Source organism: Thalia democratica, chromosome 6, assembly GCF_965202585.1.
Source record: "Thalia democratica chromosome 6, ktThaDemo2.hap1.1, whole genome shotgun sequence".
NCBI classification, from domain to species: domain Eukaryota; kingdom Metazoa; phylum Chordata; class Thaliacea; order Salpida; family Salpidae; genus Thalia; species Thalia democratica.
Window position 1 is genome coordinate 7,610,274 of NC_139170.1, and position 22,163 is coordinate 7,632,436.

The 22,163-nt window shown below is 23.2% G+C and overlaps 1 protein-coding gene across 1 annotated transcript; it reads right to left on the reverse strand.

Moving 5' to 3' along the window:
• Nucleotides 1–6,368: 6,368 nt before the first annotated feature.
• On the reverse strand, nucleotides 6,369–10,922 carry LOC145838686 (uncharacterized). Its single transcript, XM_082946314.1, has 4 exons — nucleotides 10,821–10,922; nucleotides 10,229–10,321; nucleotides 9,465–9,752; nucleotides 6,369–6,700 (listed from the first exon to the last, which is right to left on the reverse strand). The coding sequence occupies exons 1-4, from the start codon at nucleotides 10,885–10,887 to the stop codon at nucleotides 6,627–6,629; spliced, it is 522 nt and encodes a 173-aa protein (XP_082802440.1). The 5' UTR covers nucleotides 10,888–10,922; the 3' UTR covers nucleotides 6,369–6,626.
• Nucleotides 10,923–22,163: the final 11,241 nt, after the last annotated feature.

The following is a 22,163-nucleotide window of genomic DNA, read 5'->3' on the forward strand; positions in this document are numbered from 1 at the left end:
TTAAAAAACAAAAATGACTCAAATAAAAACTTAAAAATATTTATATTAAATAATTTAAGCTAAAATTTTTTTGTTCAAGTTTTAACCCATTGATTTTATCCTGTTTTGTTAAAGACTGCCTAATAATTTGACGCTTTATCTAAAACCAGTAAAGCAATTTTTTAGATATGATTTAGAGTTTTTTTTTAATGTGTTATATATATATAAACAAAAAAAGTTAAAATAAAAGAACTTTCAAGTTTTTATTTTTCAAAATAATACTCTCAATTATAATATTTATTACCAAGTGTAAAATTGGCGCTTCAACCAAAAAAATACTATTTGTCCAAGCAATAAACCTTAAACCTTAAATTAAAACCTTAAAAACAACAATGATTAGCATCAATAATTTATTGTACACTAGTTTTAAATATTAGTAATTGAATAAGTTTGATTGTGGAATAAGTTCAAAAACAAACATGTTTTTCATTTTTGATCTTATGCATGAGTTTCTTTAACTTAAGATACTATAATTGTTTATGATCTAAGAAAATAAATCAACAACAATTAAGCTGTTACATTTTAAAGTTCTTTAAAATATGAGATTTTCTGCTTAACCAGTTGATATAGTAGTTTTAGTATTTTACTTGTTCATATTCCTTAGTTGGTTTTATGCTGCCATATAAGTGTTTACGTATTTTAATAAACATAAACTCAATTTATCAAGGCTAAAGCTACCAAACCTATATCATTAAACTGCTTTAAACTATTACAATAGTAATTTTTTGTTTAAAATAGGTTATAGTATTTTAAATCTGGTTGAGCTGATTTTGTACTTAAAGCAGGCAGGAATGTAAGCATTTGTTTAAAAAAAAAGTTCCAGTACACATTGGCACAATTTTTTTGTAAAAACTTTTTTGTTATATTTTGACAACAACATTTTGTCGCTAGTAATAAAAAGGCTTCGTGGCTAGTAATTAGGTTAAACTTTAGATGTGCTTTTGATTTGATATTTTATTACTAAATTTCAAACTTAAATTAGTAAAAAAAGAACCTTAAATCTAATAGCTTGATAGTCAACTTTAGGAAGAGGTTATGTAAAAAGTAGAAACAATCTTTCAAGTTACATCAATCAAAGTCAAAGTTACAGTTATTTAATAAAAGTTTTAAAAACACTAAATGAGTTTTATACAATCTATATTTTTTTATTAATTGAATAATTATACATCTAAAAGAATGTTGTTTAACAACTGCATCTAATTAATGTAAAGGTTCAGTTAAATTAACTGCAAAGTTTACATTTTAACCACATTGACTTAAGGTTAAATCTCAAGATATTACATCATTATAAAATTTGTATCACTTTTTTGTTTAAATTTTTGTTTGCTAAAACATAATATATTTTTTTTAATTTTTGGCTTCTTAGGACTTTATAATTAGTTTAGCACGACCAAACTTCTAAAGTATTTATAAATATTTTTATTGAAATATTGTTATAAATATTGTTTCAGCAAGTCTTAAAGGAAACTCTTATTTAACCTAAAGATAATAATAACATTTAAGAATAGATCAATGAACGAAAAGAGTTGACGTAAATTAGCTCATTAAGTAAACACAGAAGAACTATAAATGAAAATCAATAAATTTGAGTTTTTATCGATTGTTAGTTTACAGGTTTTGAAAGATTTAGAAGTACAAAAGAAGTATAAATAGTGTAAAAAAATGATTTATGTTTAGCAGTTTAATAACAAGTTTTTAAAACTATTGTTCGTAAATGTTATTTCAAATCTAAACTTAGACTTTAAACTTTAAGAGGCTATTTGACTTAAATGCTTTAACTTGCTTTTTATATAATATTTAGTGCTAGAAAAGCTTGAGTTCGTTTTTTAGTATTTTTTATTATTTAAGTATATTAACATTATTTTTTATTTTAAACTATGTAAAAATAAAAAAACAAAAACACTTTTAAATACAACAATCAATAGCAAAAACATTTTACAATGCTATTTCAACTAAGGCATTTAAAAAAATAGGAACTCTGTCATTTTATAAAACTAGATAGTTTTAATATGTTAAGTCTTATTAGATGTTTTGTACTACATTGTCAAAATAAAGTATTTCTATTTTAAGTTAACTTTTTAATATAAAGTGTTAATTTATTTTTTTACAGGTTTATACTAAAACGAATAAGGTTTGTCAGTAATTTTAGTAAACATAAAGTTATAGTGTTTACGTAATATTAGTGTGTTCAAAATAATCTAAAAATACTTTAGTTAGTTGTCGATACTTAATGAAGTTAAATTAACCTGTTTTTTAAGCTTTTATGAGTTCTGAGTTTAATTAAACAAACAAAGATTTTGTTTAAATCGTGAAAAACACAAAACTTTTAATTAAATTTTCACATTTAATCCTAAACTACTAATCAAGTTAAAAAACGAAAACAAACACTGATATACCGATCTTCTATATTTTTATCAAAATTATTTTAGTACAATAATTACATTGTACAACCCCACATTTTATAAAAAAACTTTTTGTAGATAAAGTTTAGGCTTATCGAGTTTATGTTTGCTTAAAGGAATACAAAGTTTAAAAGAGTTTTTATTAAAAATAATCCTTCGTACACTCAGTAACTGTAAATAAAAACACTAAAAATATACAATTTTTCACTTTATATGTGTGTAATTAATTATCATAACTTAACTTTTTTAATTTTATGTTGGCTCAAAGGAAGTTTGTGTAAGTTACAAACTTATCTTTAAACACCAAGTAGCTTTGATAAAAAAACACTTCAAATGTATACTATAAAAATATATGTTTAAGAAAGTATTAGTTCTCAAACTATATTGAAGATTTTATTTTAACTTAGCTAAATTATATACTAATTTTCTTCAAGTAATTTTTAAAGTATTTAAAACGAAATAGCTCGTTTAAAATCCAACTAGTTGTATATTTTTCTGGTTTATTAAATAAAAAAAATAAAAAAGTTCGGGATTTTACTGTTCTTAATAAAGTTATTTGGGTAAAGTTACTACCTTTTTTAAACAAAAATTTTTATTATAATTTTTTTTAAAATCAATTTTGTATAACGAGCACATTAGTTTTTAGTGTAAAGCTTAAGTAACGAACTAGTTTGTTCAATTTAACAAACTAGTTTGTTCGAGCTAGTAATCAATAACAAACAGTTATAGTGTTTTTTTGATTTACATCTTAAACTAAAAACAGAAAACTTAACTGTGAAAAGTCATTAAGTTTATGAAACTCATAACATTTATATTTTTGTATTTTGTTATCAATAACAAAATTTTTTAAAGCATATAAAAACTAACTAATATAAGATCGAAACATTAACATTTTGCAAAAAAGAAAATTTAATCAAAGGTTACCACCTTGTCACAAAACAATGCCCCTTTTTCGTTTGTTTAAAATATTTAAAAGGTTTGCAAAACATCGAACTGTGAAATAAAAATTAATCAAATTTTTGTCTAACAAACTTAGAATTTGAATAAAAACCTCCCTAAAAGCTTTAATGTTAAATTACTACTGTAATTAGCTAAAAGCATTGTTGTTAAACATATAAAAATTTTCAAAGCTATTAAAACTTCGAAAGTGAAAAAGATACTATGGCTATATATATGTATGTTAAAAAATTTTGCGTTAAAGTGTATGAATACAGTTTTTAAAACTGTTTGATTATTTTTATTGTATTAAGTATAGTTTTAGTGAAATTTTCCAGGGGCGTCGCGTAGGGTGGAGCATTATAACAGATCAAATTATTTTCGTTGCTAAGTAGTTTTAAGTCAGTAACCGTTGTTATGTAAACAAACTACATACCTTCCTAAAAACGCAGAGATTTTTTAGCAATTTTAAAAATATTATAACAAATGTTATTATACACTTGTTTATAAAAGCATTGAAATTATATCATCTATATTTTAGCCCTTAATAAAATTACTAAATCTATAAAAAAATATATATAATATATTAACAGTTAACTAACTTTTAATTTGATGAACAGTTAGTCTGTTTATTTTATAATTTAAAACAGCTTTTTTTGCTTTTTTAATAAAGTTTATTTTTAGTAAGTAACTTTAAAACATCATATGTCATTGTCTTTTATACTAAGTAGGATAAAGTATATGTTTAAACTACAAAACAACTTATTTAGTTCTTTAAAATTAAAATTAACTACAATTAAGATATTGCAAAATTTCTTTTTTTCTTTTTTGTATACAATTTTAATCAATAAGTAAAAATAAATAGTGCAAAGTGTATACAATGTGATAAACATAAATATTTTTTTATAAAGTTTAAATACATTGGCTTACATAACAATAAAAGGGATTCGCTGCAGAAACGTTTAAACGTACAACTCAATTTATCATAATCAGCATAACTTTTATTTAACATACGACCACCCACACAGTCTGCATGATTAAAATACTTTAGGCATGGCTTGCATTTAAAACCACTTATAAAAACACTAAAGACAGCACAATTTTTTCTTTTTCAGTAATGTAAACTTTTTCATACTCAAATAAATAATGCATAACTCAAATACCTAACAGATGTTTAATCTATGTCAGAAATCACACGCTAAATTCTAAATTTAATGTTCAAAATACACTTTTAACAATTTGTCTCCTAATGAAAATGAAATCGTTTTCAATCAAAAAATATGCTAAAATTTTTAAACTATTCATGTATTTTATTAAAAACTTATACTAGCTTAGACTTTAAATGTTACAACAAGACTTGCGACCTAGGTAAAATTTTTTAATATACTAAATAAACTCATATAGTTGTACTATATATATATATAAAGCTTCAAAAAATAAACAGACTAATAACAAAGACTAGCTTTTACATCAGATTTTGATGTTGCTTTACTTTTAAAAATTTGTTATCTTTATGTAAATTTTTAGATTATTTAAAAAGAGGTAAAAATATTAAATTTACACGTAAATTTTGGAACCAACCATAGGTTTTTAAAATAACAATGTAATACAAACATAGTTGTAATGAAATTAATCTTAGAGATACTTAATTTAGTGATTAATTTAAAACAACTGCATATTTAAGTAACGTTGCTTAGCAACTGCTTTGGTTTTGCAGGCTTCAATTGTTTTGCGGTTTTCAACAGTATTTTTATTTAAATATAATTTATGACATTTAAATATACAGAATTTACCATGTTTAAAAAAAATAATAAGTTGATTTATCTTTGTATCCAGTAAGAATTTTTAAAGTTTTAATTCTGTAAAAATTATTTTAAAAAATCAGTAGTGTTTTAGTCTCAGTTCTTTTTTTTTGTAAAAAAAAAGAGTTGTATTGTTTACTAGATTCATTATAATACAAGCGTTAAAAAAAGACCATAAAATTTATAAAATACAAATTGTGTAAGTTTTTTAAGTACTTTACTAGTTTTTAAAAGGTAAAAGTTCTTGAAATTTTTTATACATCTTTATATTTAAATTATTAGTTTATTTTATCTTTTTTATAGTATTTTCTGAATTTTTAAGAAATATTATAAACTAATTGTGTATAAAAACAAATATTTAATTACATAGTAATTTTAAATTTATTTTTAAAAGAATATAGCATATTAAGTATTTTAGTTACTTAAATGTAATACTCTTTATTTTAATGATTTTTTTTAAATTGTTTTCTTAAGTAGTTTCATTCAAAAACATTTTTGTTTTATGATAATTTCTGTCAAAAACTTAACTTTTATGTTTAAAGTTTTGATAATTACTACTTAAACTGAAGTTCATTAATTGATTTTAGCTAAAACTTAAGTTTTTCAAGATTTTTTGTAGTTAAAAAAAATAATACCTTGTGTTAAATCATTAACTTTTATATGTAAAGTTCAAACGAGTTCGTTATTCGATAAGCTGAAGTGTAAATTGTTCAAAACATTTTTGTAATTCCGTTTTATATTTTCAATTAATAAAAGTTAAAACTATACTTTTGACTACAACTTACATCTCTTTTTAGATTTAAATTAAAACAAGTGCTTTAAAGAACACAGTTTAACCTTTAACAACTTGAAAGCTTTTAAATTAATCAAATGAAAAAATTGTTGATCAGCAAACTAAATAGAAATAAAAGTATATATATATATATATATATATATATATATATATATATATATACATTTATTTGTTAAACATTTTATTGTCAATGAAAACTTAAAAATAGTTTCAAACTAATTACTTTAACGAATATAGTGAAAAAAATATACATCATTACTTAATAAAAACAAACTCTCAAAGAAACTTGTTGTAAAAAGTATATGGTTTTGAGATTAGTAGAAAAAAAAATTAAGAGACTCTAAAATACTTTTTTAAGTTTTATTTTTATTGAAAACAATTTGTACTTGAGCTCATAAAATATAATTAAACGATTATATAAATATTAAAACATTTTTACGAAGTAAACGAAAATAGTTTTTAGCTAAATCAACAAGTATTTGAAAAAGATTACACACTAAAAAGGTAAAAACTTAATAGTTTTTGAGAAACATCAAACGGAATATATCGCTTGTAAAAGTGATAACATTTAAAAAGGCAAGATATCAGACTAACTAGAGAATTTTCTAACAATGTTTAATCATTACTTGGCTGAGTCGGTATTGCAATTGTTGGTCAGTAGAAAGAATTTGACTTCAAATTTGAAAAGTTCTTTTTGGCTTGTTGTTTTGATGACTTTTCAGTGCTTTCTGTGAAAAAATAAAACTGATTTTTATATAAAACTACAAAATTTTTCTTAAATTTAATTGTGCTTTCAGTTTAATTTTTTGAGTGACTAATCAACTTCAACTACTTTTAAGTAAGAATAATATAAAATAAACATTACTTAAAATCTTTAATTGAATAATGAAAAGAGTGTTCAGTGGCTGCTGATAGATAGTTATATAAACTGAAGTTAACAATTTATCAATTACATACTTGATAAATAAAAAAGTTAAGACACCTCAAACATTTGTTAAGTTGTAACTTTTTGTATTTAAAAAAAATATCACAACAAAACAAAACTTCATGCTTAATTAGATACAAGTTAATTTAACTAACTTTACACAAAAATAGCTCATTCACTATTAGTCGAGTGTTAAAGCATTGTTGTAGTTAATACAATCTGCTTTCTATTAAACCTAACTTCCTTTTTAAGTTAAGTTGCTACTAAAATGAACTGCATAACAAGCTCTTAATAAAACTTAAACTTACATTAAATTAAGAACATTTAAAACTTTTTATAAAACAGTTGTTCTTAACCTTTAGTTTAAAACAGTAAAATTATTTTGACAAATAAAGCATTTATGGTCAAAACGCGTATTAAATTTCACTAAGTTTTTGGCTTATTAACAACTTAATGTGGCTAGAAATTAGCATTTTTGCTGTGTCGTTTAAAAATGAACTTTTTGATTTTGTTTAAAGCTATAACTTCAAGTATTCGAGTTTTTGCAAAATAAGCAGTTTCTGGTTTTGATTTTAGTTTACGTCCACACAACCTAATCAAATTAGAATTTGTTGTGCATAGAGACAAATTGAAGTTTTAAAACAAAAGATTAAAGAATTTAAGCTTTGTTTTAACTCAGTGTTTTCACAACAAAAACTTTTTGTGAATTGTTCTTTGAAAAGTTTATATTTAAACATGTGTTATATTAACTTTTTACTTTCAGTAGTTGTTAATAAACACAAAGACTTACTTTTTAGTATAAAGACTTAAAAACTTTTAAATAACAAATTAAAAAAAAAAAAGACTCAGTTATAGCTCTTTAAACCTTAATAACAAGTTGTATTTATAATAAAGCTTAGAGATATAAATAACAAAACTATAAAAAGCATTAATGTACTTTTGAAAACATAAATATCACGTTTATTGCCACAACAAACTGAAACTGATTAAAATAATTTAAAGGATGTCACGTTTTTTTCTTAATTTATTAGCTGTTTTTATTGTAGCAAGTTTTTTAATTTAAACATATTTAAAAGTTTGTTTAAAGTATTATTTATAAGTATAAAAGTTTAAAATTAATTCACTGATCCACTAAAAAAACTTGTTTTAATATCTAAAAAAAAATTTTTTGACTAAGCAACGTTTTAACAATAACAGTTTATGATCAGTTTGACTCAACTTTAATTACAATTTAAATTTACACAGTTTAGGAAAAACAAATATTCTTTAATAGTAAATTTTTATTTAGATTAACTTGTCCCGAATGATTTTATTATATTTTATAGTTATATTCTATTGATAACTACAACTGTTTGAAAGTTGAGTGTTAATTTCGAAAATAGTTTGCTTTGCACAATTTCATATATTTAGCTGTTTATTAGTTTTGTTGTTACCTAACTAAAACTATCTCAAGTAATATTTTTTAATTCAAATAATTTTTTTTAGTGGGAACAAGGGTATAGAAATTGGCTTTACTGTTATTAAACCATACAGATATAGTGTTAAGTGATTTGAGAAAAACAAACTTTTAATGGTCAAGATTGGTATATAGGGTTGGTGTTTGTTATCGAAAAAAAAAGAGTTTTGAGTTTTTTATTGCTGTTTTGTATTTTGAAATTCTAGCGTGTTTTAACTTACTTGGATAAAAGTGATCATATTTATTTAGAAGTGAATGATTCATTAAGTTGCTGAATTTTGCAACAAAATCACTAAAATGATTGACGTGAGCGTCCGAGTATGTTTTATCTTAAATTTGCATATATGGTTTCTATGGGTGAGAAGCTAAAAGCTGAAATTGAAATGGAAAACTATGTAACTCTTTTTACTATTTGTGATCTAACAGATCATTGAAAGTTTTAGTGATAAAGTTTCTTTCAGGGAGAAGAAAAGACAAAGTTTACAAATGGTTCTACATCAAAGCGTAAATAATTTAATACGTGTAAGTTTGTGCCTAAAAATTTTGCATTTTATGTTAATGTTATTTTTATCTTTTCGTTATGTATCCTTTAGTTTAAGTGGCCTAGGTTTTGATGCCTGGCTCTACCTTATTGATAATAAACTTGCAATAATAACAGCAATAGTAATATGTTCCTAACAAACTTCTATATTTGCTACAATGATAAATAAATTAAAACAATGGGAAGTTTTACAAGAAAATAAAAACTTGTTAAATGGTCTCAAAGTATTATTTTAATTTATTGTTTTTTTTTAAATAACAAAGTTATGCACAAAAACTAAATTTTGTTTGAATCACGTAATAAGTCCTAGAGTAGATTTTAAAAGGTGTTCGTGGTCTGCAGCAAGATAACTGAAAGTTTTTTGTCTACCTGCTCCTAGGACCAATTATTATGAGCGTGCTTTTTGTCGGTTAATGTACTCTAACAAAACACTTTTATAACTTTTTAGGAAAGCCAAAACCTCACGTACATTTTTAAGAAAAAAACAAAACATCTATCCAAAATATGTAATTCTGAGCAATGTTAATAACTTTAGTAAATAATTAATTGGTTAAATCAAATGAAACAAACTTTTTTCAAATTTCATCCACCCTCGGTACTCGTAATTCCACAGAGCAGGGTCCAAATCGCCATGTCCCAGCCAATTGTACAAGTTCCACCTTTCCGCCTCTTTTATTTCGTCCTCGATTATCTGCACGTCCAGTTCCGATAATCCGCTCAAACTCGCGCTCCACACTCCATCGGTCCTACAGGCTGACTTGTGCTTCTTTTTGTTCACGTGTTTTGAGTTTTGTTGCTGGGGACGCCCCGAATGTGAGACGAATGATTTCTTTGTAGGAGGGACGTATTCGTCATCTTCTGAATATTTTATTGTTATTTTAATCTTGATAGTATTTGTTAGACTATAAAATTTAGAGATGTATATTTCAACTAATAAAATAAGTTAGTAAAAAAATGCTTTCTATTTTAATATTCATTGACAGTTTAACTTTAAAAGTTAGCACAATGAGATGATTACATATATACGATAAAATATATTTTTATTTTGGAACGAAAAACTACATTGGACAAATTTAAAAAAATGCTACTACATGAATTAAAACTGCAAGTTGATTATAAATATAATTTATATCGGAACCCGTAGAGGCCTTTTAAGTTCAAAAATTCACTACAAACTAAAATCAAGGATCGTATTATTTTAATTTAATTATATTAAAGTTGAAATTACAAAATAAAAACTCTCATGTAATTTTAAATAATAAAGTCAACCTTTGAAACAAAAGCAGTGTTTGAAGATTTAAATCAAGTTAAAAAAACTCAATAAAATAACCAACCAACTGAAGAGCTTTTGACTTGATTGTAGTTTTTTGAAGGTTGATCAGAAGTTCTCTTCTTAAAATAATCTTCTTTACTTGGTACTAATTGAGCTAATTGTATAATATAATATTTATTTTGAAAGAAAAAAAAGACATTTTTATTTTTCATTTAACTTGTCAAAGGTATTTTATTTGATTTTCTTTTATGAATTTTGCAATAACTTTTTTTAGAAGATATTTACTTTTTTTCGATATAAGGCAAAAGTGTTTAAATTAAAAGTCTTTATAAACAGACGTTTAACACTAGACAAACAAGAAAAACAAGTTACAAATGCAAAATCAGTCAACCGTAGCATTAAACAAACAATCTACAAACGGTGATAGCTAATTTAGTTTTATTACATTATAACTTTTTAACATTATTATATTTGCATATAATACTTAATAAATCTTTTACAGTTTGTTTTTCAAAGAAACTTCAGTATAGTCTTTTGCAATGTTTTTTTGGTAAGAATTAATCAATATTAAATACTTTTTACTTTCATGTAACTATAAATTCAAAATACATTCTTAATTAAACGTTTCAAAACAGAAAAAAAACAAATCTAACGTTTTCTACTATATTTGTTGCTACTACTACTATGAAAGTTATTTCTTTTTCTTGTAATTTCATCCATCGTAGCGTGAATTATAAATGTTGTATGTCAAATCTAAAAACATACCAATTTAAAAATAACTACTTTCAAAAAAATAATTTTAAAAATCTTTCATATAATTTAGAAAATAGTAACTAACTTAGAGAGAAAGTTTTTTAATTGAGATGTATATTAATAAATAGCCTTATATCTATTTTGTTTAATTTAAAACATTCTGTAATTAGTAAAAGGTTTTTAGCTAATTAAGTTATTGACCAAGGTCTATTTTGAAAAGGTTTTAAACTAAGCAGTAATAAAAACTAGTTCTAGTCTGGTATAAAGTTTTCACATAGCTTTTAAATGTTAAATAAAAAAATCTAACTGATTTTAAGTAATCAAAATCTATTCAGTTTATAAACAAAATCATACTAAAACACTAGATTAGCAAAGAGATCAAGATATATAAGTAGCTTAATAACAAAGGTTTTACTTTACTCACATGACTGAAATGCAACAAACTACGCTTTGATTAAACAAAAATCGCAAAGTTAAACCTGTTTAAGTGTTTGGCTTATTTTAGTTTTAGTTTAGCCACCCACTCAAAATTAAGTGCCAACTCATTTAACAAATTACACATTTTGATTAAAATAAATGCAACACAAAACTTCTAAGGAAAATCTGCCATGCTTTATAGAGCACATGTCACTTGTAATGGCAGGAAAAAGCAACATTTTTGAAAACTTTTTACTTTTTTTACTACTCTCGTCTCGCGTCGAGGAAAATTATTGAGAGTAAATTTATTTATTGCTTTTTTATTCATACAAAAAGTTTTCTTATAAAGCTCATCCATAAAGCATATATCTAAGTAGAACTGTTTAGAGAGAAAAAGAGATTTAAATAAGGTAGTATTGTTTAATAAAAAAATGTACATGTGAAGTACTTTTTAAGTGTCATTACTTCGACTAAAACAAAGTATACAACTTTAACATACCATACAAGGTTTATAACAGTTCATATTATATTTAAGTGCTAGAATAAGTGCTTAGCGGTATTCGTCACTTAAAGAGTATTATGGTAAAATGAATTTCTTTACAGTATGTGAATTCCTTCGAATTTTAAGGGTTTAATAGTTTTCTTTTAATTCAAACTAAACTTTAAACAGCATTCTTCTTAATATACTTTGAAATAACAATTCTGTTTCATGGCTTTTCATAAATATATTAATGATTTAATGTTTAAGAACTCTGAATAAACTTATATCAAAACAACTCTAAAAGCAAGTGTATAAATAAAAATACACACCAATGCAAAAGTTACTGCTTTATATTATGCTTAGTTGGTAATAGGTTTTAATCTTTAATTCAACTTTAGTGCAATAAATATATATTTATCTGAGATATGCAATGTAACTTAGTTTTTATAACAGAAACCCTATAATTAAAAGCTAACCGAGACAATAAAGCTAGTACTAATTACTCAACTCTAGCATTACTAAAAACAGTTGATAACTAATATATCTATAAAGTTAAACACACTATTTGAAAACATCTAAAATGTTTTAACTATACTTTTTAACATAAAAACAATTTCATTAAGCACTTAACATTAAAATTAAGAACTGTAAAATTATGTTTGAACTAGTTAAAAAGCTAGTAAACTAAATCAAAGTAATACAGTTCTATAAACATACTGGCTAATAATAACAACTAATTGACGTTTGACATATAAGCTGATGTTTTTATAAGCTAAACTAGTTTAATATATAAATACTCACTTCTGTATGCCTATTAGTTATTACCTTAGGTAAAATTATAAAGCTTTAATAAACTAAGGTGGTTTATAGTTTACAGCTTAATTATTAACCGTATATTATGTTATAAGATATTTTTTAACTTTTATTACTTATTAATTTAACTTAAACTAACTTAAAATAAAAAAATGATATACATTATATTGACCGCTTAACTAATTTATTTTAAAACATTAACTCCAACGAAAAAAATTATATAGGCTTATAAATCATTATAATAAATATTTAAAATAACCAAAACCTATCCCATGTATTAGGGCCTAATTTAGTGATGTTATAAACTAATTATTTGATATTATTTTGACAATTTATGGTTAAAACTATTTATTTCAAAAATTTTGTAGTATTTATTAAAGAGTATTCTTTCGAAATCAAAATTTAAATTAATTTCAAGCTTTTCTTCAATAATATACTAAACGTTTAAATTTAATGTAAAAAATTGTACGTGTTTACATTGTAGTTAAAATTTATAATCTGTATTTAGTATTAACTTCATGTATAATGAGTAATTGTATAGCACAAATTGAAACTAATTAAAATGAGTTCATTTTTTTTAATATATACTTCAGTTTACTTTCAATTTTTTGTTTTACTAAACAGAGAAGAATTATACGAAGTTCATTAAACTACTAGTATAACTTAAAAAACACTTTTTAAAAAAATAAAATAGTTTACGATTTTTTAGAAATTTAAAAGTTAAAATTTAAACGGTCCAGTCAGTTTATTTTAATTTTTACATTACTTAAGTGTGTATTATAATCAAAGGTAAATATAACAGAATAGTCTTTCTAATTACTAAAGGATGAATAAGTTTTAATTATACTCCTCAATAGGTTAAGAAAATTGCAACTTTAAAAAATCGCTTATCTGTTTAAATGTTGTAATAAAAGTAGAACTATTTTTAAGTGAAATTAGAAAAATGTTTGTAAGTTTTCATCATTGTCAGGTATACATATTATTTAATATGTGTCTTGCAAAGATAAAAATAAATTTAAATTAGTTTAAAATTCTAAGTTGTAAATCTAATCTAGACTTAAAATAAGAAACAAATAGTTTATCACTTAATTTTTTTATTCTGTATACGATTCTTAGTTCATCATACTTTTTTCAACTAGTTTAAACTTTTTAATAATATACAGTGTCTAAAATTAATCTTATATACTCAAGAATATATATCGTAAAACCTTTTGTTAGTATGACTAAGTTTTTGAATTAGTTTATTGTAAAATCATTTGTTTGCCATATATTCTCAATACTTTTAAAGACTTTGCTTTAAAACTTTTCCAACGCTAACAAGTAACTAAAATTGAAAAAAAAAAAACAAGAAAAACTTATGTTTATAAATGTTCCAATTTTTTAACAATGTTAACTCGCGTACTAATTTACGTAGTTTAAACAAATGATAAAAAAATACTATCTAAAATAATTAGTTTTATATTTTTAATTCCTACAAAACAAATGTCACTGTTTTGCAGTTTTTATTGAAAATAAATAATTCTTACTTCTAAATTTAGTCCAGATTGGATTCTAACTGTTTATTACTATAACTAAGTATTTTAAGTTTTTTAAGTTTTTTTTTAACAAAGTTTTTAAAGTATTGATGTACTACAACCTTACTTATTTCTATATAATACAACATAAGTTAATTGTAACTCATCAATTTAGAATAAAGATTTACTCCAGCTAAAAAAGATTAAAACGTGAAACTATCAATATAAATTTTCTAAATCATTACCTTTTTTCATAAAGCTATCGTCCAAAAATGTAAAGTTTCTTTAAGTTTTAATACAAAAAAGTTTATGATCGTTGTTAACATAGCTCAATGGCTATAATAATTTAGGCTTATTCTTAATTAGGTTTAAGAACATTTCTGATAATTATTAAATCATTCACCCACTACAATTTAACTAAACTAGCATTATAAATCTAAAAGCAGTTTAAGACTTCGTAGTCGACTTTGCTTGAACTATTACATTTCAAAAAAAGAAATATATCTAGAAAACTTCTTAAATTTATGATGATTCTTTGACACTTTGACACCATGAAATCTTTAAGCACACTGTTTTACTATTCACTCTAAAAAATATTGCTCATCTAAAATTTTTATATTGTTTTACTTCAGTTATATTTTTAAAAACTTTAAAAGTTTTTTTTAACACTTTCTAGAATAAATATGGTACTTTGAAACGTTTTTCTTTTCCAAGAAGAATCTGTTCACCTATCTGTATGGTTTGAATTGTTTCCTATTTGTTCTTATTGCAGTTATCGAGAGATATGTTTTATTTTTTATTTTTTGTGTATTAAAATATAGTTATTTTCAAAACTTATTTGTTTATGAATTTTTTGTTTACCTATAGATAAAAAATATTGTTGGAGGAAATCTTAAGAATTTACGTTGGATTAGGTTTAAAGTATAGATTTTAAAAATTTCCTTAATACAAATAACGATAAAATAAAAATAAGTTTATTTATCGCTATGTGTTATTACAACTTAAAATCAAGTTTAATGATAAAATCAAATCGTTTTCACGATTTCAATAAAATCAAGAAAATAAAATAGATATCTGAAAGTTATCGATAAAAAAATTTAAGCTTACAAGTTCAAGTATGAATACCGCATAGTTTGATACTATGCTTTTTCAACCATACCTAACCAAAAGCTGTTTTTCATAAGTTTAAAATTTCACTTATTTAAATTTATTTTGTTAATAGAAATAAACATTTTTGAACTTTTTGCATGTTATGAATTTTTGTTAATTTTATTTTATGTTAAATCGTAGGCTTGAATGTTATGTTTAAATACTCTCAAGTTTGTATTATGTTTATTTTACTATCAAAAAAATTGCAGAACTATTTGAATAACATATACTATTGAACTAATTTAAATATTAATGCGTTTGTTGTCTAAAAACATTACCTTGTTGAATCTTATTTAAAATTTTCATTAAGCATAAAAAATAAGTTTTTTTTATCAACATTTTTTTGCCAACGGGTGTAGGTAAAAACGAAAAAAAAAATATTTGTTAAAGCTTGATTTGAAAAAATATTGCATGAATCGTATAGTAAAACTGTAATAGTACAGCTATAATAAACACAAACTAAAACATACGTAACGCATAATTATTTGATAAATCATATTAGAAACAATAAACACTTTTGATAGTTTTTCCTTCCTTTCTCAAAAAACAAAGTTTAGTTTGTAGTTAAACAAATGTACAAGTTTACAATCAAGATTTTCCTACTTATGTGTGTTAATGTGATTTTATTAGAAAAAAAGAAAATTACGTTCAAAATTTCCAATTTTTTCGGGTTGTAAACGGCACGTGTTTCCTTACTAAAATACGACAAATACTTTTTGAAGAGTTTTCTGTATGCTACGTGCAGCTAAAAATAATAAATTTACCCAATAGAGTCAACATTGTTATATTCAATAAGCGTAGGTGGTCTAAATAAGACTGATATGTGTAGAACAATAAATTAAACGAAAACATTTATGGTAAAAAGTAGTTTTTATCGATTTTACGTTCTATGATAAAGAAAATAAATATAAGCCAAATAAATTGAAAAAAAAAACGATTGCTTTTCATTCAGCAGTGGATGTAAATTATCTAGAATAACTCTAAAAAGGTTTAAAAAACTATATTTTTAAAAAGTTTTTAACTAGTTTTTAAAATGTGTTTTCTATGGCACAAATATGTTAGACATAGGTTAATTTTAATTTTAACTATTGAAGCTTTAAATTTTAGTTTAGAAAACTGAAAAGTGATTGTTCTTAAAAGCTTATTTTTTACAGATATTTTTGTAGACCTTTTTTAGAGCTTGATCAAAACAACCACACAGTCTTAAACTTTACTTATACTTTATGTATTAATTTAGTAGTTTAATAATTGTTTTTGCGCTTGTGAATAAAAAATAAAAACCATTTTTTCTTTAAAAGGACAATATTAAAAATATCTTTAGGTTTATATATTAACAAAGCACCTTATCAAGTTATTAAACTATTCAATTTATTTAACACATAAAGCATTAATCTATTGAATCACAATAGTTAATATACTAATATTTAGTTTTTATTTAAACTGCTTTTATCAAAAATTGAATGGTAAAAATATCTTAAAATTTTTCTGTAGATTTTAAAAGTTCTCATTTTAAAGTAAAAGTGATACTTTTATATTAAGCAAAACTAATAGGACCTGACAAAGAATAAAAGCTTTCAATTAGTTGAATTATTTTTACAAACATGCTGTAAAAATATCACCTTCTTTTTAACATCAAGTGTTACTGCTTACAACAAGCTAATTAAACCAATTACAGCCTACACAAAAACTAACAAAAATCGATAAAGTTATTTTCAGGAAAATTAATCATGTCATGGTAAGTAGAACACATTTCCATTGCAATTAAAAAAGCAACATAGTTTAAGATTTTTCATTTTTCTCTCACAAAATAAAGTTTCATATTTAACTAAATACTGAGCTTAACCTCATATATTGTTTTATTCACAAGTAGAGCTTTGTTGTCTGAGTAGATTACTTAAAAGCAAGACAAAAAAAAGCTAATGTTTTGCTTAAAACTGCTTTTAACGTCAAAGCTAAATGTTAAAGGTTACTCGTTACATAATCTTGAACTGCTGAATATATATTATTCATATCACAAACAGCTCATTATAGTCGAACTGAGTATTGTATACTAATTTATACTTTAGCTGCACCTATATAACTTTAGAATACTTGTTTTTATTTTTTTCAAATATAAAATAAGAACAAAAGTACTTTATTTTAGTTAAATCATCAGTTTAAATTCTGTAATATTTTACGTTAAACAAAATACATAATTTTTTTCAACAAAAAATGACCAAACAACATTTAATTTAAATATTTTGCATCTATTTAAAACTAAAATATTTATAATTCTAGTTGCCTGACTTAAATCTCAACAAGTTGACTCTAATAATTTTTATCTGGCAGTAAAATAAACAATACACAAAGTTGAAAAATCACTTGAACAGTATTGTTAGGCAGCATGAAGTATTAAAAAAAACTCTTCAAAAATGCTCATGTGTAGTAAACTTCCCAAGAATACTGTTCTTAGTATTAATTTAAATTTAGCTCTTTTGAAATTGAAATTTAATTTTATGATCTGTTTGTTGAGCATACTTATCATTAAATATTTTTTAAACGATTAATGTTGACAAATAGACAGTCTATATTTGTTATTAACAGATTTGAAACAAAGAGTTACTGTGTAATTTTAGTAAGTTATATTTTATCGTTGAAAAAACACGTTTTACAATTTTAACTTAAGTATTTTTTATAAATTTAGTGTAAACATTTAGAAAATTTCCAATCGAAAAATCGAAAAAAAAACTTCTCACGTGCAGCAGTTTTTAGTAAATTTTGCTGTAAATAAATGAAACTTTTATAAGAAGAATTGTTAACATGAAAAACATAAAATAGGCAGCAAAACGATTAATTTTGAGGAAATAACAAATTTGACACACAAAATCTTTAATTTCTATTTAGCTTGAGTAAATTCAAAAAGCACCGGTTTATTTGAATAATAAAAATTTTACGAAAATGTGCTTGTCAAAATCCCCCTACAATATTACTAAATGTACTACTATTTAATTCTAGTTTATATATTTGCAGAGAAACTCATATTAATGTTAAAGTTTACTTCTAGTAAAGAAATACTACACCAATTAGACGTAGTTAACACAAAACTTACATTTTTTCATTAATTTCATACAGTTATTTTCATAAGATTTCATGTCATTTAATATTTACTTTTTGTGCGACTTATAAAAATTTGTTTTTTACTTGTTACCTTTATTAAATGATATTAAAAAGTTCCTTGTAAAAATTTTGAAAGATACACAACCAAATTAAATTCTAGTGAGAGTTATAAAGTTAAACGAATATTGATACATTAAGTTTATTTTGTTAGACAGCTTACGAGATTAACCGATTACAGTATTGGTTTGTAGCTAAAATAGTTACGTTTAAGTAAGTAAATAAAGTTAGTTTTCTATATTCTTGTCTAAAAGAGTTTTCATTTTAATTTTAGTGAGAAATTAAATTAAAAATTGAGTTAGACAATAAACTTATAATAGTAACAACATTACTGCTAAAACTTTTAGTTAGCACATAGATTGTAATTTAAAGATTTTTATGTACTAATTTCTGGGATGTTTTACAACTTATGGTCATATTTAATTGCTACCAAGGTAATTATTTATTTATCTAAAAAACTACAACATTGTTAAACTTTTGTTTAGTTATGACTTATTTTAACAAAAAATTGCAAAACACGAATATTAAAAGCTCAAAACTAACGAGTTCTACCTACTATTTAGTTTGAAGTATACTGATTTATATATTTCAATAATTTTTATTTGAAGTACCATAAAAGTTGTTAGTGTTTAACTATTTAAAAAAATCTAACAAAAATTTCATGAGCAATAGAAACAAATTTTAGTAGTCAAACAGGTTTTTCTTGAAATACTTTGTGAGTTTGTGTCGAACGTTTCATGTTTATTGCGAAAAACTTCAAGCAAACTTTTGAGCAATGTTTTATGAAATGTAGATAAGGTTTTGTTTTAATAATATTCTTTGGTTCAAATTTTTTTCTTAAAAATTTTTAACTAGTAAGGAATGTATTATGTTGAATTTTTTGTTTAATGCGTTAATGTTTTTGACAAAACAACTTAATCATTTAATAATAACTAAAAGTTTACTAAACGATATAACCACCTAAGTTACTTAAGAAGTGAAAATAACTGTTGCTTTCAAAACATAAAAATAAATCCAATACAGTTTAGTAAAAACTTAAAAAGTTATAAACTTTAATGAATTATGAAAACTAAATATTTAAAAATACTTTTTAGTAGTTTCTAACTAAGAAATATAAAGTATTTACATCATTCATCTAACTAAACTTACTTAATCTTCTATAAAATATGTCCCATAAAAATCATATTTGTAATAGTGTTTTTTCAATTACTTTGCATACCTTTAACGTAACACTCATGTTTATATATATGCAAGGTTTAAACACCCAGTAGTTTGTAACTTATATTAACATTTTGTTAAACACTATAATCTAGTTAGTTTGTTAAAAAATTTAAATTTATTAACTTAAATAAGTAAACTTAAGCAGTACTTTACTAAAAAAAGTTAATATTAACAATACATTGAAATTCAACTAAACTAAACTTTTAAACGGCAAAGTTTTATAAAGTAGCATGTGTATTGTATATTAAACATTACAAACAAGTTTATAAAAAAAATTAACAACTTCAATTAATATTTGTATAAGTTTACTTAAACAGACCTTATACTTTGCGCTTTAATTAAACTTATTTAAAGTTGAAATAGTTATGATAAACGAATTTAAAATATTAATGTGTTATGTTTTGATATAGATAAGTATTATACTGTCATTTTATAATTTATTTGTTTTTTTTTTTAACAACGCAAGTATAGACTCTTGGAGTTTATAAAACTGTGTTAATAAACTAATACATCTAGACAATTGTGAAAATTTTTTGTCACTTTTATTGTTTTAAAATACATAAACAATTCTTACGTAAGAAAACTTTAATGATAACAACAAAATAAATTTAAATGAATAATAAAACTTGAAGCACTTGAGTTTATTAAGTAAAAACAAAATAAGTATAAACGAAAATCAATAAACTTGAAGAAAATTATAGTTTTTATTGACAACTTATTTTCAGGATGCATTTTAGAATTATTTAGACAAAGAAATAATTAAATTAAGTAAAACAAATAAAATAAAAAAAGTCAATTTTATAACTATAAAATTTTGTATTTATTACTAGAGGGTAAAGTGTTTGACGAAACAGACACACCTAGTTTGAATATTTAATTCACATTTAGTTAGTTTGGTTTGTAGTTTTTGCATGTAACTCAAAACTATAACTTTATTATATAAACACAGTGTTTATTTTCAATTACAGTTAACGTATAATTTACAACAAGTTTAACAAAAACCATAACATTTATTTTTTTATAATTTCATGAGAACTACTTTTGCACACTAATCACGCGACTATCTTACCACAGTTAATTATTTATGCAGACAATTTTGAGTTTGTTAAGTTTATGTTTGCTCAAAGAAAACAATTCAATTTAAAATTTTTTAATCAAACACAATGTAGCTAGCTAGACATTGTAATACTAAACACTAATTCAAACTATTCACCAGTAATCTTCGCAGTTAAAAACATTTGAATTAGAAAAATATTGAGTAATAAGCAAAAGGCATAGTTAAAAGTAAAAACATAATTTTAAACAAACATTAAATTTATATGTTTTAAAACAAAGCAAAATAAACTAACCCATAAATTAAACAAAACTATTCTACATTTAACCTATATTGAAGTAAAAAACATTGTTTGAATCAAATTTGTATTTTTGATTCCAAACTTTGTATACTAATAACTTTTATAGAAATTATAAAAATAAAACGGAATACATAAGTTGTAAAATATCAAAAAGGCAAGGTGACAAACTAAGAGTAAATTATCTAATTCTTATTAAAACTTGGCAAAATAGGTGTTCAGATTAAATCTTAGTAGAAGGAATTCGACATGAAATTTGACAAATTATTTTTTGTTTGCTGTTTCGATCCCGTTCCATCGTTTTCTGTAATATAAAAGATTAAACTATACTTTTATTAATAACTTTTAGTTTATAAGATGTAACGTTAAAAGGCGTTAAATCCTGGAGATCCTGATAAGCTAAGCTTATCGGAATAAATACCACATATGTTCTTGTGCTAAAACTTTATTTCAACTAACGGCGTTTCACTGCTCTCAAATAAATTTAAGAACAGATCTACGGGTCTCAAATTGCTTTTTGAGACTCCGTAGATCTGTTCTTAAATTTATTTGAGAGCAGTGAAACGCCGTTAGTTGAAATAAAGTTTTAACAAAAGAACATCTGTGGTAACTTTTAGTTTATTAATTTCTACTTCTAGTTTTGCGGTGTCTAGTATTAATGAAATTCTAGCGTATAAAATATTTAAGTACTATTGATTGTTACTCATAAAGTAGACAACTTTTTACCTTACATTATTTAATAAGACAAAAATATTTTCTACAAATCTTTTTTAAGTTCTGATACAAATATACAGTTTACATATATTTGTTTAATATCCAAATTTAGTGTTTAAATACAAAAACAAGCTTATTACTGATATAATAGCCAGTTTGATTTCATTTGTTTACATTAAACATATCTCATTCTTTCTCAATTGAGTGTAAAAGCATAGTTGAACTTAAACTAAGCTGCCTACAATTAACCTCACTTCCTTATTAAGTTTAGTTGTTGCTGTAATATATCACTTCAAAATTTCAAAGCATATTTTTAATACTGAACAGTAATAGCTTGACTATTACAATTTTTTCACATTACTTGTAGCAACCTATTCGAGATATAAAACTTTTTTTGATTAATTAAATATAATTTATATTAGTTAAACA